This window comes from Thamnophis sirtalis, unplaced genomic scaffold, assembly GCF_051295495.1.
Source record: "Thamnophis sirtalis isolate CommonGarterSnake01/CBP01778 unplaced genomic scaffold, rThaSir2_p1.2 scaffold_2, whole genome shotgun sequence".
NCBI lineage: Eukaryota > Metazoa > Chordata > Lepidosauria > Squamata > Natricidae > Thamnophis > Thamnophis sirtalis.
The window spans coordinates 152,953-164,838 of NW_028261382.1; the positions used below are offsets into that span (position 1 = coordinate 152,953).

The 11,886-nt window shown below is 46.9% G+C and overlaps 1 protein-coding gene across 1 annotated transcript; it reads right to left on the minus strand.

Annotated features, from left to right (window-relative positions):
- Window positions 1-184: 184 nt before the first annotated feature.
- DNAAF4 (dynein axonemal assembly factor 4) lies at window positions 185-6,433 on the minus strand. The gene is given in 10 exon segments (XM_014058747.2): window positions 185-438; window positions 1,268-1,300; window positions 1,303-1,372; window positions 1,621-1,774; window positions 2,471-2,580; window positions 3,542-3,687; window positions 4,515-4,743; window positions 5,822-5,955; window positions 6,050-6,197; window positions 6,284-6,433. Coding segments are annotated over 10 exon segments (1,248 nt in total). The 5' UTR covers window positions 6,407-6,433; the 3' UTR covers window positions 185-337.
- Between the last annotated feature and the right edge of the window lie 5,453 nt (window positions 6,434-11,886).

Consider the following 11,886-nt stretch of genomic DNA (forward strand, 5'->3'; position numbering starts at 1 on the left):
GCGGCCCACCTCGGCCACGGCGCCCTGCCGGTTCTGCCCACTGGACAACGCCTTCACCGCCCGCCTGGCCGCCGCCGGGCCGCCGCAGCACAACGGGATCAACACGGGCACCGACCATTCGCCGGTGTAGCCTCTCCCCCCCCCCCCGCCGTCCCCGGAGAAGGGAGCTGAAGAGACGAAGGAAGAAGGAGCAGGAGCGGCTTTATTGGGCCCAGGACAGAGCCTCTTCCCCAGGAACGCCGTCTTCCGGGCCTCTGCCTCCCGAGAGGGATGCTCCAGCCCAAGAGGAGAACAGCCAGTGCCAAAGAAATCTTCCAAACTTGCCCGAAGAGTTTTTCTACTCGTTGCCTTGAATTATGCGCCGAATCTTCTCCACATCCTGCTCTATATTTTTATCTGTAGGCTCGATCTTGAGAGCAGCCAGATAATCTTGGAGGCCTAGAATAATTGTTAGCACCCATCACTTATCTTTGAGGCCACAGATATGGTATGTTTATGTAACAGCATTAACAGCCTTCCTCAAAATAGCTTTACACTCAGATAAGCCTAGAGGAAAAGGGTCCAGACACAACTCCTGAGCACTGGGGCTTCCTGGGCTCTTAATACGGCAAGTGAGTAGAATACGTGAAGTTTAGTAGAATACAAGTAATTTAATCTAAATACAAAATACCAACCCACAGTTAGCATTTTATAAATAATTGCAAAATCACAAGCTAGATTCCCAAATCACATTTCCCAAATAACAATGAAGAATGTGAACGGGTCAAGCTATATCGATGGTGATGGTTTTTAAAAATAGCCATTGTGATTAATATCATTTTTTGGCATTCACTATATTTTTGTACATTTTTCTCTGGACCAGACACTAAACTAGCACAATACAACTGACAGGAAGAGCCTGAGAAGAGACGAAGAAAAGAACGGCCACGTTATAAAAGATTGATGCAAGAAAGCAGTTGATAATCTTAAATTCTTAATGAAGCTTAGCAGGCAACAGGTTCACACAGGACTAAGTTTAGGAAAGGAAAGGATTTGGAGTTTAACAAAGGAACAGAAGTTGTGAGCCTAGAAAATAAGTTCATGTCCCCCATTTCCATAAACAAAATATTTTACATAAATAATATTTTTACTACAGTAGCTCATTTCTACTGGTTTCAAGAAGCACTGGGATAATCCTTTTTGTAAGGAGAGAATGGCAGCAATATAGTGGAAGAAAAAATAAATAAAAGTAGAGGCATTTTACCTTTCAAAGTCTCCTTCTCCTTACCTTCGGTATACAATTCCAGTTCACAGAATGCTGTCCACGCCTCAGGTGAGCTTTTAATCTTGCCTTGGCATTGTTGGAAACGGGAGGGATGAGCAAATCCAAGGCCTGGCAAAATAAAATATACAGATGGAGTGTGAACTAAACCCAGTCTTTGAGTGTAAATGCATCACTTCGGTCCTTTCTATCTGTTCTTTGAAGGCAGCCTGTAGTGGAAACTTCATGAGTGGAATTTATCTCGGATAGGAACCATGCCTTTCCTGCCAGCTCTGATGGGGTGGGCTGATGTAACCAGGGAGAGGGGATCCCTCAGCTAGCCTGGCCCCATGCTACGAAGGGCTATAAAGGTCAAATACCTGAGAGGAATCCTCGATTACTTTATGTAGATTTCTCAGCCTCAGGTGGCAAGCAGCTCGATTCAAGTATAAGATTGGTATCTTATTATTAATACGAATTGCCAAGTTGTAAGCATTGATGGCAGCCAGATAGTTACCAGTTTCAAACATTTTGCTAAAAAAAAGAAGATCCATGTGAACAAAGGAATAGCTACTGCATTTCCAACGGGGCTTAAGACTTTGGCATCTTTACTAAAGATCACTCAATTGATCACTAATCACTAAACTGATTACGTCAACCACTCACTTATGAACATATTTATAGCGCTTTGTGACTCAGCAAATATATTTTTCTACTTACTGACAGCACACATACACAAAAATACACTGCTGACTCTGTAAGATTTATAAGAAACTGAAACCGAAGTCTTAAAACCAAACAATAACCTAACTATCTTATCTTGGTATGCGTATAGGACATACCTCATTTCATTGCAATTAATGAAATGCCCAGTTACACTATGATTGCCTCCGCAATGCTGTTGAACAGGGGAGCACATGGGAGCTGCCATTCTGGTTGCTTAAGGAAGAAGAATGTGCGTGAGAGAAAGCTGTATACTAACAAGCACAAATATTGAAGCCCTCTTCTCCCACAACCTCCGGTCTGTGGACTGGCACCGGTCCATGTCATGCCAGAATCCGGTCCGTGAAAACAAGTGGAGTCCCATCTGTGGACAAAACCGTGTCCTTTCCAGTCTGTGGACAAACCTCTCCACGGAACCGGTCCCTGGTGCCCAAATGGTTGGGGGCCGCTGCTCTAAATCATAGCAGGTTTTGGAGACCACCTTTGGGAAGCCCATTCCAAACTCACTTTCCCTTGTTTTTCAACCATTCTGGGTTCTTCTCCTCTTCTTTTAAATCCTCAATCTCGGCAATATCTGCATTTATTATCCTGCGAGCCTCTGCTTGTTTACATAGCCACTGCAAATAAAACACACACACACACACATCAGCTAGATGCTCCTAGCTAAACTATCAGAGAAGCATGGCTTCAAAACAAGCTCTTCCTGCCTAAGATTCTACTCAAGAGAGGCTCAAAAGATTCCAGCCAACTTGTAAAACTCGTTGCTGTTGACATCCTGCTCTTGCAGAGGCTGCCTCTTCTCCTAGGACCTCTGTTAACAGAAAAAGAATCCCTGAAGAGAAACTGCAACATTTCTCTACAGTTGGTATATGTTGTATTTTCCCTAGTGTATGTCAAAGTTTGCAGTTACAATGTTTATTTTTGTCATGTACAATTATAATAGTGAAGCACTGCACGCATAGACATAACGAAATCTACCTAACTGACCTCCCTTAAATATTTTCCTAACAAATATAGCTTATTATGTTCCATTTTTATTTTCTAGCATTTTGTCTCTCAACACTATGTTGCTATTAAGGCAATGCCAGTCCTTCTATGTAGGCCTAATCAGGAGATATATTCTATATGTTTGCCTGGAAAAATACTTAAGCTTCTGTAACTGTTCCTAGATAGTGTCTCTAGGGCTCCGTGGCTCCCTAGAGGTAATGCAGTGGGGTTGAAAATGCATTCCTGATACTACCTCTTTTTTGCCAGGGTGTTTAATAAGGCACTCTTATTTCCCTGGGGCTATGGCTTCAAGCCATGCCTCATGAAACACTGTGGAACATTTATTCCAGATCTGCAGGGAAAAGGAAGGAGAATATCTTACTCTTCACAAGCCATTACAATTCCTCACTGTTTTATGAGGCATGGCCCAAGACAAGTTCCTGGCGCCTTTCCCACCCAAGGACACTGAATATTTTTCAGCCTTAGTGTTGAAAAGTAGTGGAGGAAGCAAGCACCATCTGTTTTCCAATAACTTGCTGCAACTCCTCTGCCTGCCAGCCCTCCATGGCACAAAGCAGCTAATCCCCCTACCTCTTCCTCCTCTGGGATTCGTGATTCTCTGAGGGCTGTTGGAAAGACACGAGGTGTAAAATGTATCATAATGCTACCAGGGGGACGTGGAGAAGGAATTGAATCATCCTTCATCTTTTCTGAAAACATATTTCCATAATGTCCACCTGTAATAGTCAAACACAAAAGCTGTTTAATGTTATAGTAGCAATAAGGGAGAAAAAGAAGTCTAGCCACTGATATGTTTCTTGTTTCGGATATTTATAAGGCAGATGTATGCAGATACAAACGCAAGAAGATTTGAACGAAACCAAACACTTAATACATCCCTATGAGGCATTCCTGGAATGTACTACTATGAGAGTTATGACCCATGTAGATTGGGGGGGGGGGGGGGACACGAAAAATATGGGACTGTAACTGGTATCATGCCAGCATTTTGAGGCAATTCTAGAAATCTGAATGGAATTTTATTTCCACAGGAATAAAATCTTGAAAGCCCCCCCCCCCCCCCCCGGAGTTCTCCCCACTCTCTTAACACTATAGTGAGCTGGGAGAAGACAGGCTGAGATTCTTTGCTACATTTTTGTTATTGCTGGAGCTTAAAGCTTTTGTATATGGAACCATCACAGCCTCGGTCTGGTTTCCCCAAGGTGATATCCCTGCAGAACATGAAGTTCAGAGGCTCAGAGGCTAAATGCCTGCAAGCGCCTTTGCCTCTGACTGTAACCCTTTCCTTGGGCAAACAAAATAAGGCACTGCGGGAATTGATCAGCATTGCTTGAAAAATGCTTTTCAATAGTATTTGTCCATCTTTGAAACTATGGTTTTATATTATCAATCTGTACACTGAAATTCAACAGGGGAGGTTTTTCATTTTTTAAAAAATATTTTAAATAAACACAGCCAGCCACAGCAAAGCCAAAAGACTGCAGTGTCCCGTGAAAGAAAGTGCAATGTCCAGATAGTAACACAACAATGAGAACGTTAATACCTTTAGTTAATGCTCCTGATGTGGACACTCCCTTCCCAGCCAAAGCTTCCAGGTTCTGGCATTCTTCCATTTCTGCAACCACTTCTGTCTTTCTCTCTGGCAGTTGGAGCTTAGTACACGCTTTCTTTTGCATCTCATTCTGCCTCCTCCATGCCTCAATCTCCTCAGTGCCTTTTCTCCGCTCTTGTTCTTTTAGCTCTTCTATTCTTTTTCTTTCTGCTTCTTCTAGCTGTTTGAATGATAGGGCATTCATTCTGAAATTGTTTTTCTGTTAAGGGACAAGCTTCCCCATTAACAACTTATCAGGCAGGTAACTAAGATTCCCACTTTCAGAGAGACAGTTTTCCGAAGGCCACAGGGGAGTTAAATATAAGGCAGAATCTAGAGATGCACCTACATCTCTTCTCTTACAGCCTCATCTGAGCATAATAAGAATTTGCAGAAATGCATCTGATTTCCAACAGCAAATGGTAGTTACTGAACAGCTAGTTTTAATTATAATTCTTTATCCACCTACTGATAGTATAATAATACCTCATTTCCAGAAGCATTTCAGTATTAGCCTTTTATGTATTGATTTTAATAGACTTGTGAGTTGCTCCAATCACAAATAACTCCGAGCTGCATGTATGTAGTATACATAGACATTGCTGGCACTTCAGAGTGAAGTAAGTGGAGACAAGATGTTCACCAGATTTGATAACCCATCCGATGGGAGCTAGGATAAGCAAACGTTCCACTCATGAAAAAGAGGTGAGTTAGAAAGAAGAAAAGAACAGGGGACGCAGGTTGAGTAGAGAAAAGCTTCGAGGCTGAGGTCTATGAACAGATGTGGGGAAACAAGTGTAACAGGACAAAGGAAATTAGAATTCAAATGTTGCAGGAAGAATAGAGGACCGGTTGGCCAAAACTTGAGAAGAGTTACAATAAGAAAAGGAGCAAAAGGTGTGCAGGGGAATGAAGCTGTCATGGCTTGAGAAAGAAAAATAAAGAACCAGCTATGGGGGTTCAGAGGTGAAAATACAAGGCCAACAAGATCCAGAGCTTAGTCACAACAGACGGTAAATTACTGGACAATTAATTGAGACACCCGTATTTGAGGGACGGTACTTCTGAAGAGGGGGCTCCAGGAAGGCCAGACGTGGGTTGCAACTGGGGGGAGAGGAGAACGAAGGAAGGAGTGAAGAAGGAGAAAGACCATCCAGAAACTTGTGATGGGTCAGAATTCTAGGGCTGGAAGGCAAACGAAGCGGACTTGGACAGCAACCACTGGCGGTGCTTTCCCTCCTTGAGGGAAGACCCTTTACCTTCATGGCGGCATCCAGAGCGAGTCTGCCGCGTTCCCGTTTCTCTGCCGACTTCGCCGCTGCTTTCGCTCGGGCCTCCTCTTGAGTTTGGCGGACGGCCTCCTCGCGAATTTCCCGCATCTTCGCTTCGTTCCCTGAAAAAGACATTCCGGCTGGGAAAGGTTCGGGGCAGGAGGCAGAAGGCGGCCGCACGGGATGCAGGGCAGGACCCCCCCCCCCGGTCCTCACCGTCCTCCGCCCGCAGGGAGGCCCACGGGGCCGCTTCCTTCTTGAGCAGGGTGAAGACGACGCAGCCATCCCGGATCTCGGCGCGGCTGCGCTCGGCGTCGATGGGGGCGAAGAGCGCAGCTTCGAAGAGCAGCGGCGGCGCGCTCACCTGCGGGAGTCGGGGGGCAGCAGTGCGTTACCTGGCGTCCGCCCGGCCTTCCGCCCGGCGCCCCCCAGGCCAACCTTCGCACCCACCTTGAGGTACCGCTCCGTGCAGAAGACACCGTGGCGGCGGAGGCGGCCGGCCCGCAGCGGCACGGTCAGGCGCACGGCCTCGGCCGTCTGCTCCCAGCTGAAGTCGCGCACCCAGACGGGCATGGCGGCCGTTGCCAGGACGCCAGGGCTGCCGGAAGCGCCGCTCTTCCCGCAGACTTCCGCCGGAAGCCGCTCTAGCCGCGCGCGCCTGCTCGGCCACGCCGCGTTCACTCGGCGGTCCGATGTTCATTCGACGCCGTTGGAGGGAAACGGACGGTATCGCAGCGCCGATTTCTCAGGACAGTCAGAGCGGACACAAATTCCACGAACGACAACATAGATCAAAAACTGATGTAATCATTGCCCTGAGGTCCGCTCAGCTCGCCATCCATCCATCCACCCTCCCACCCACCCACATAGAAAGAGAAACGTCATTCCTATACTTCATAGGAATAGGCTCACACAGGCACCGTGATATTATGAAGGCATTTGTATTACATAGTAATTTCATTTCTTACTAAGGGAACAATAACAGACAAAGTTTTGGAGCTTGGTTCCAATATGAATTACATCATCTTTGCCACAGTCACAGTCCTATTGCATGTGTTATTTCAGAGATTATTTTAAGAGTTGCTGCAAAAATAAATGTCACCAATGAGGAACACGTTTGAAATTGTATAAAAATTACTCAACTGATATCCCAAAAATAGGTATAGGTGAAGCATACATTAGAAAACACATGTTTTAATATGAAATGGTAATTACATACAACCGAAAAGACACATTGCCAAGTATGCATAATATGTTACTAGCATATCTATTTATATATAACAAAGTTCACATATTTAAGCACCAAGGATAGCAACATTCCTATTAAAAATAAAATGAAAAACTTAAGTCACAGACTTTATTTTTTTTAAATGTCTCATCCACATTAGGGTATTTAAACATCCCCACAATTTGTAAATGTGAAGTGTTATTCCACACATAATTAGGGCACAGACAGAAGGGGAAGGGGTTCACAAGTTATGTTCCTTCAATTTGGGTGGCTTCTGTGTCCATGGTGGAGGGGAAGGGAGCAGCACCTTCCCTCCACAGGGCCAGATCTAGAACAAGCAGCAGCAGCAGCAAAGCCCCTGCCTGCTGTGAGACTCTACTTTGGAACACTAATGGATTGCCAGTTGTTTTAAAGCCACACAGATACCTGAAACAGGAATGGGGGGGGGGAACTATGGTAAATCACAACAGTCCTTCCCCAAATTCCAGGAGCATGGAAGCTAGAATCAATAATAGAAGACCTACTGGATTTCTAGGTTGACTTCCATCACTTACTTCTGGATTAAGTTGTCCAAATTATTAATTTTGCTCCAATTGTTTCCAGCCCAGAGGTACAGATCCATTCTGATTTATCTCCCAAGACAAGGAATGAAAAAAAAATGCTTAGTGTGGTATTTATTTGTTCATTTTGTTTTTATTGTTGGATTGATCTTCACAGCTATGAAGGCATTTGCCATTTGCTCAATGGAGATCCTAGAATTCCCAGATTGTTTGGTCACAACCAAAATTTTGTATTCATCTGCAAAACTGTATTGCTGTGGTGGTTGCTATCTGGGAGACTTTCCCACTGCCTGGGATAGCCCACCAGATTTCCTCAAGAAGAAGGGAAACGGTATGAGTCATGTTCCCATCCACAAAGGAACTGGAAACGTGTGCGTTTTCCTTTCCACCAACTTTCCTGTTTTTAGGTAAGCATCAGGGAATCCAAGTCCCCTCCAAATGCTCAAGATGGTTTCAAAAAATGGCCACTGGACTGCAGGGAAGGTTGGGATATGCAGCCCCTCTCCCACAAATAGTGGCCATGTGATTGCTGCTACTCCTCTCAAGATGCTTCTATACGCTTGTCCCTCCTCATCCTAATCTCCAGGATAAAACTCTGCAATCATGGCTGGCAGCCATGTTGATTGGGATCTCACACTCAATTATTAACTGCCAGGGGGTCAACAGATGGCCACAGTGGCCAGCTCTGTACCTGGCATTTCAGGGAGAAGGCCTGCATGTTTGGCTATCAGGCATTGAAAGTTTGGTACTTGAGGACCCTTGCTTGGAAACAGGCTGCTTGAAACTGACAAGAGAGAAAGTGAGAGAGCGCGAGAGAGATATCTTTTGATAAAGACCTGATTCTGTTTATTGCAAAGGCCCTGCACATAATACTAATGCGATCAGAAACAGGCACTATAAAAATAACAGAATAATCCAAAAAGTCTAGCTGGGTTCTCTCACTAGATAAATTCCAGCTCATATACAAAACCATTTTCCCTGTAGAGGAACAAGGTTAGGTTAGGTTTATTGGATTTATATCCCGCCCTTCTCCCAAGGACTCGGGGGCGTACAACATAAAACACATATTACAAAAATTAAAAGGGACATTAAATAAAGTATCCAAAAAAAACCCCAATTGATATTTACAATAAAAATTTAAAAATTAAATTAAAATTAACAACCAAATTAATCCTATATTTTATTCTATTCAGGCCAGGACAGCTTGCTGGAAAAGCCAACTTTTTAGGGCGTGTTTTTAGGACGGAGGTCGGGGATTATGCGAAGCTCCGGGGGGGGGGCAGCTCATTCCAGAGGGAAGGGGCTCCCACAGAGAAGGCTCTCCCTCTGGGGGTCACCAGTCGACACTGTCTGGCCGACGGCACCCTGAGGAGGCCAACTCTGTGGGATCGCACTGGACGAAGGTGGGAGGCTACCGGTGGCAGTAGGTGGTCTCGCAGGTACCCTGGGCCTAAGCCACGGAGCGCTTTAAAGGTCATAATTAGTACCTTGAATCGCACCCGGAAGACAACCGGCAACCAGTGCAGGCCGCCTAAAAGGGGTGTAACACGGGAGCACCTAGGTGAACAAGTGGTTTGTTTTCCCTCTGGGATGGACCTTCTGCCTTTTCAACTGGAGAAAGCGCAGAGACAGAGTAAGACAGTAAAAGGTACTAATAATATATTGCCACATTATGGTTTGTCCACTGCATTCCATCAGCAGATGAAGAGTTGTACAAAAGCAGCCCTTTCGTAGGCTTAAGCCTGTCAGGAAGAAAGCATCTCCACAGGTTCTTCTGAGGAAAGCTGAGTGCTCTTGGGCAGATAACAAACCGTGTGGAAAGTAATGGCGGGCCGCCCTGCTGGGCAAGCAACCGCCGAACCGGCAACCGCGATGCGCAGCCCGACCCCTCCGCCAGCGGGGCTGACCCTGCACGGGCCGCCTCCCCTCCCGCGGCGCCCCCGCCAGGAACTGCCGATCGGCCCGCTGGTGGGTGGGCGGGCATCCCCGGGAGGAGGAGGAGGATGCTCCTCCCGAGCTTCCTACCCAAGGAAGCGCTCCCGCCCGGAGAGCTCCTGCCTGCCGGCTGCGTCGGAAGATGCCTGCGAGTGAGGCGCTTCCCGGCAACCGGCCGGAATTGGAGGTCGATGGCGTCCCGGTGACCTTCCCCGGCCAGATGCGCAGGTCCTACCCCGATCGTTCATTTCGCCAGGGCCCCGCCGCGAAGTTGGGAGAAAGGATAACGGAGCCCTCAAGAGGGAAACAGGCCGCAGGTTACTACAGGAAACTTTTATTTCAACTGTGCAATCCATCTGTGTAAGATAGCAGTTTCATAAACATTTTGGCATTTAAATTTCTACTCATTTTTGGCATGACGTTTGTGCTAGAATCAGGACAAGCCTGAGAAGAGATGAGAGGACAGAGGAAGGACACAGGTAAACATTCATTATGCTATCAAAAGGTTTTTTTTTTTAAAAAAAGCATATTATAAGCAAAATGTTAAAAAAAGATATCTTAAAAAGGTACATTCATTATCAGACCATCACCAACTGTCCTGACACAATGAAGTTCACAGAGCTGATCCCCTGAGTCAAATACAAAATTAATATAATTCAGCCCGATTCCCCCATTGGCCGGCCAGCCACTGATGATGGCCCTTCAAGAAAACAGCAGGAGTGGCCAGAGCCAGAACTCCCTTGGCCAAAAAGCCCGGCTGGACCCCCCACTGGCAATTCATTCACATTCATCTTTAAGGATACAGGGAAGGACATGTCTCTGAAACAGCCACGGAGCAAAGAGCCAGGCCTGGTGCAGCAGGTGCTCTGTGTGTGTGCAGCGACACGCTTGAGACATCTTGGGGGGGGGAGGGGAGGGGGGGTTCCCACTTGATGGAAGGTCCATATGCCAACCTGCCCAAAGAGAGCCAGGAGTCAGCCAAGTACACCCCCGGGATGAGCTTCACACTTGCTCCAGTGCACAACTGGAATCCAGATGTGACTGGTTTCAGGTACTCCAGGGAGAACCTCTGCCTCCTGCTCTGGTTTTAGTTGCTCTTCCTAATCGATGGGAAACGAATCCAGGGCTTCACCCCAAAGGGCAAGGGAGAGTTGGGTGGTGTTGCCCCCCGTGTTTGAGATGCAAGGCAGCCCCAGTGTGCGAGGGGATGCCCTGGCGGTGGTGCCATTGTAGCCCCTTTCTCCCAAGGCCTCATTGCCCTGCTTTTGGGGTAGGGGGGTACACCACTTGAGAACAAGAAGAGTGAAAGCAGCAGCAGCAAAACAGTTGTGCCCAGAGAAAGGAGCAAATCTTGCGGTGATGATGCCAGCCAGAGTTCTGAAGCATCCCGAGAAGGAGATGGAAAAGCATAAAACTCCTTCTAAACAGATAAATAATTTCAGAACAAAATGAAGAAAGGTGTCTTAAACCTGGAACCTGGGATAAGGGTCTCCCAGACGAATGGAAAGGTTTGCTGAACCTGCCGTGACTGGGGAGGTTCACAAACCACATGCTTTATGCACAATGCTTGCAGATCATTGTGGCCGAGCCCACACACTCAGCCGTGCCCCCCCCCAATGCAGGTCAGGAGGTCCCCCAGGTGCCTGGGGGGGGGGGACGACAGCCACACTCAACTGCCCAAAGTCCTGCAAACTGCACACACAGACCCCTCGTGCACCTGACCTGGCTCTTTTTTTTGGCTCTCCATGGACAATATGCCCTGAACCGATATTTGGAAAAGTGGCCTTCGCTCAAGGGGCATTTTACCGCTCTTCAGAATGGAGGACCTGCTTACAGATGTTTCCATGTGAACCAAGTGCTTCACCCTTTGCAAGTTGCTGATGGCACAAGCTGAGCATATGCACTAGAAGGGTCAGGTCACACTTCCAAATGCTTTCTTGGATGTCCCGGGGAACTGATGGGGGCAGATGCCCCTTAGGTCCCCCTGGATTGAAAAGGAGACGGAAGGAAAGGAACCATTTGCTAGGAAGCATCCATAGGTCCCCAAAGTGTCCTTCTCAACCCCCACCCCACACTGCCAGCCGAGGTTTGCCCTGTGATGAAGGAAAGGTCATTCACACACACACACACTCACAGAGCCCCATGTACAGGTGGGGGAGGGGACCACTGAAAAGACAATGTCAATTCAAAACAAAAACAATAGAACTAAAGAAAGGTCACCTACCTACCTAGCGTAGGCCTCTCTGTCGAGGTAGCCTTAAATATCTTTGGTTTTCTTCATTTGCTGCTCTGCAACTTTGGACACAAACTATTTCCCACTTGCAAACCCC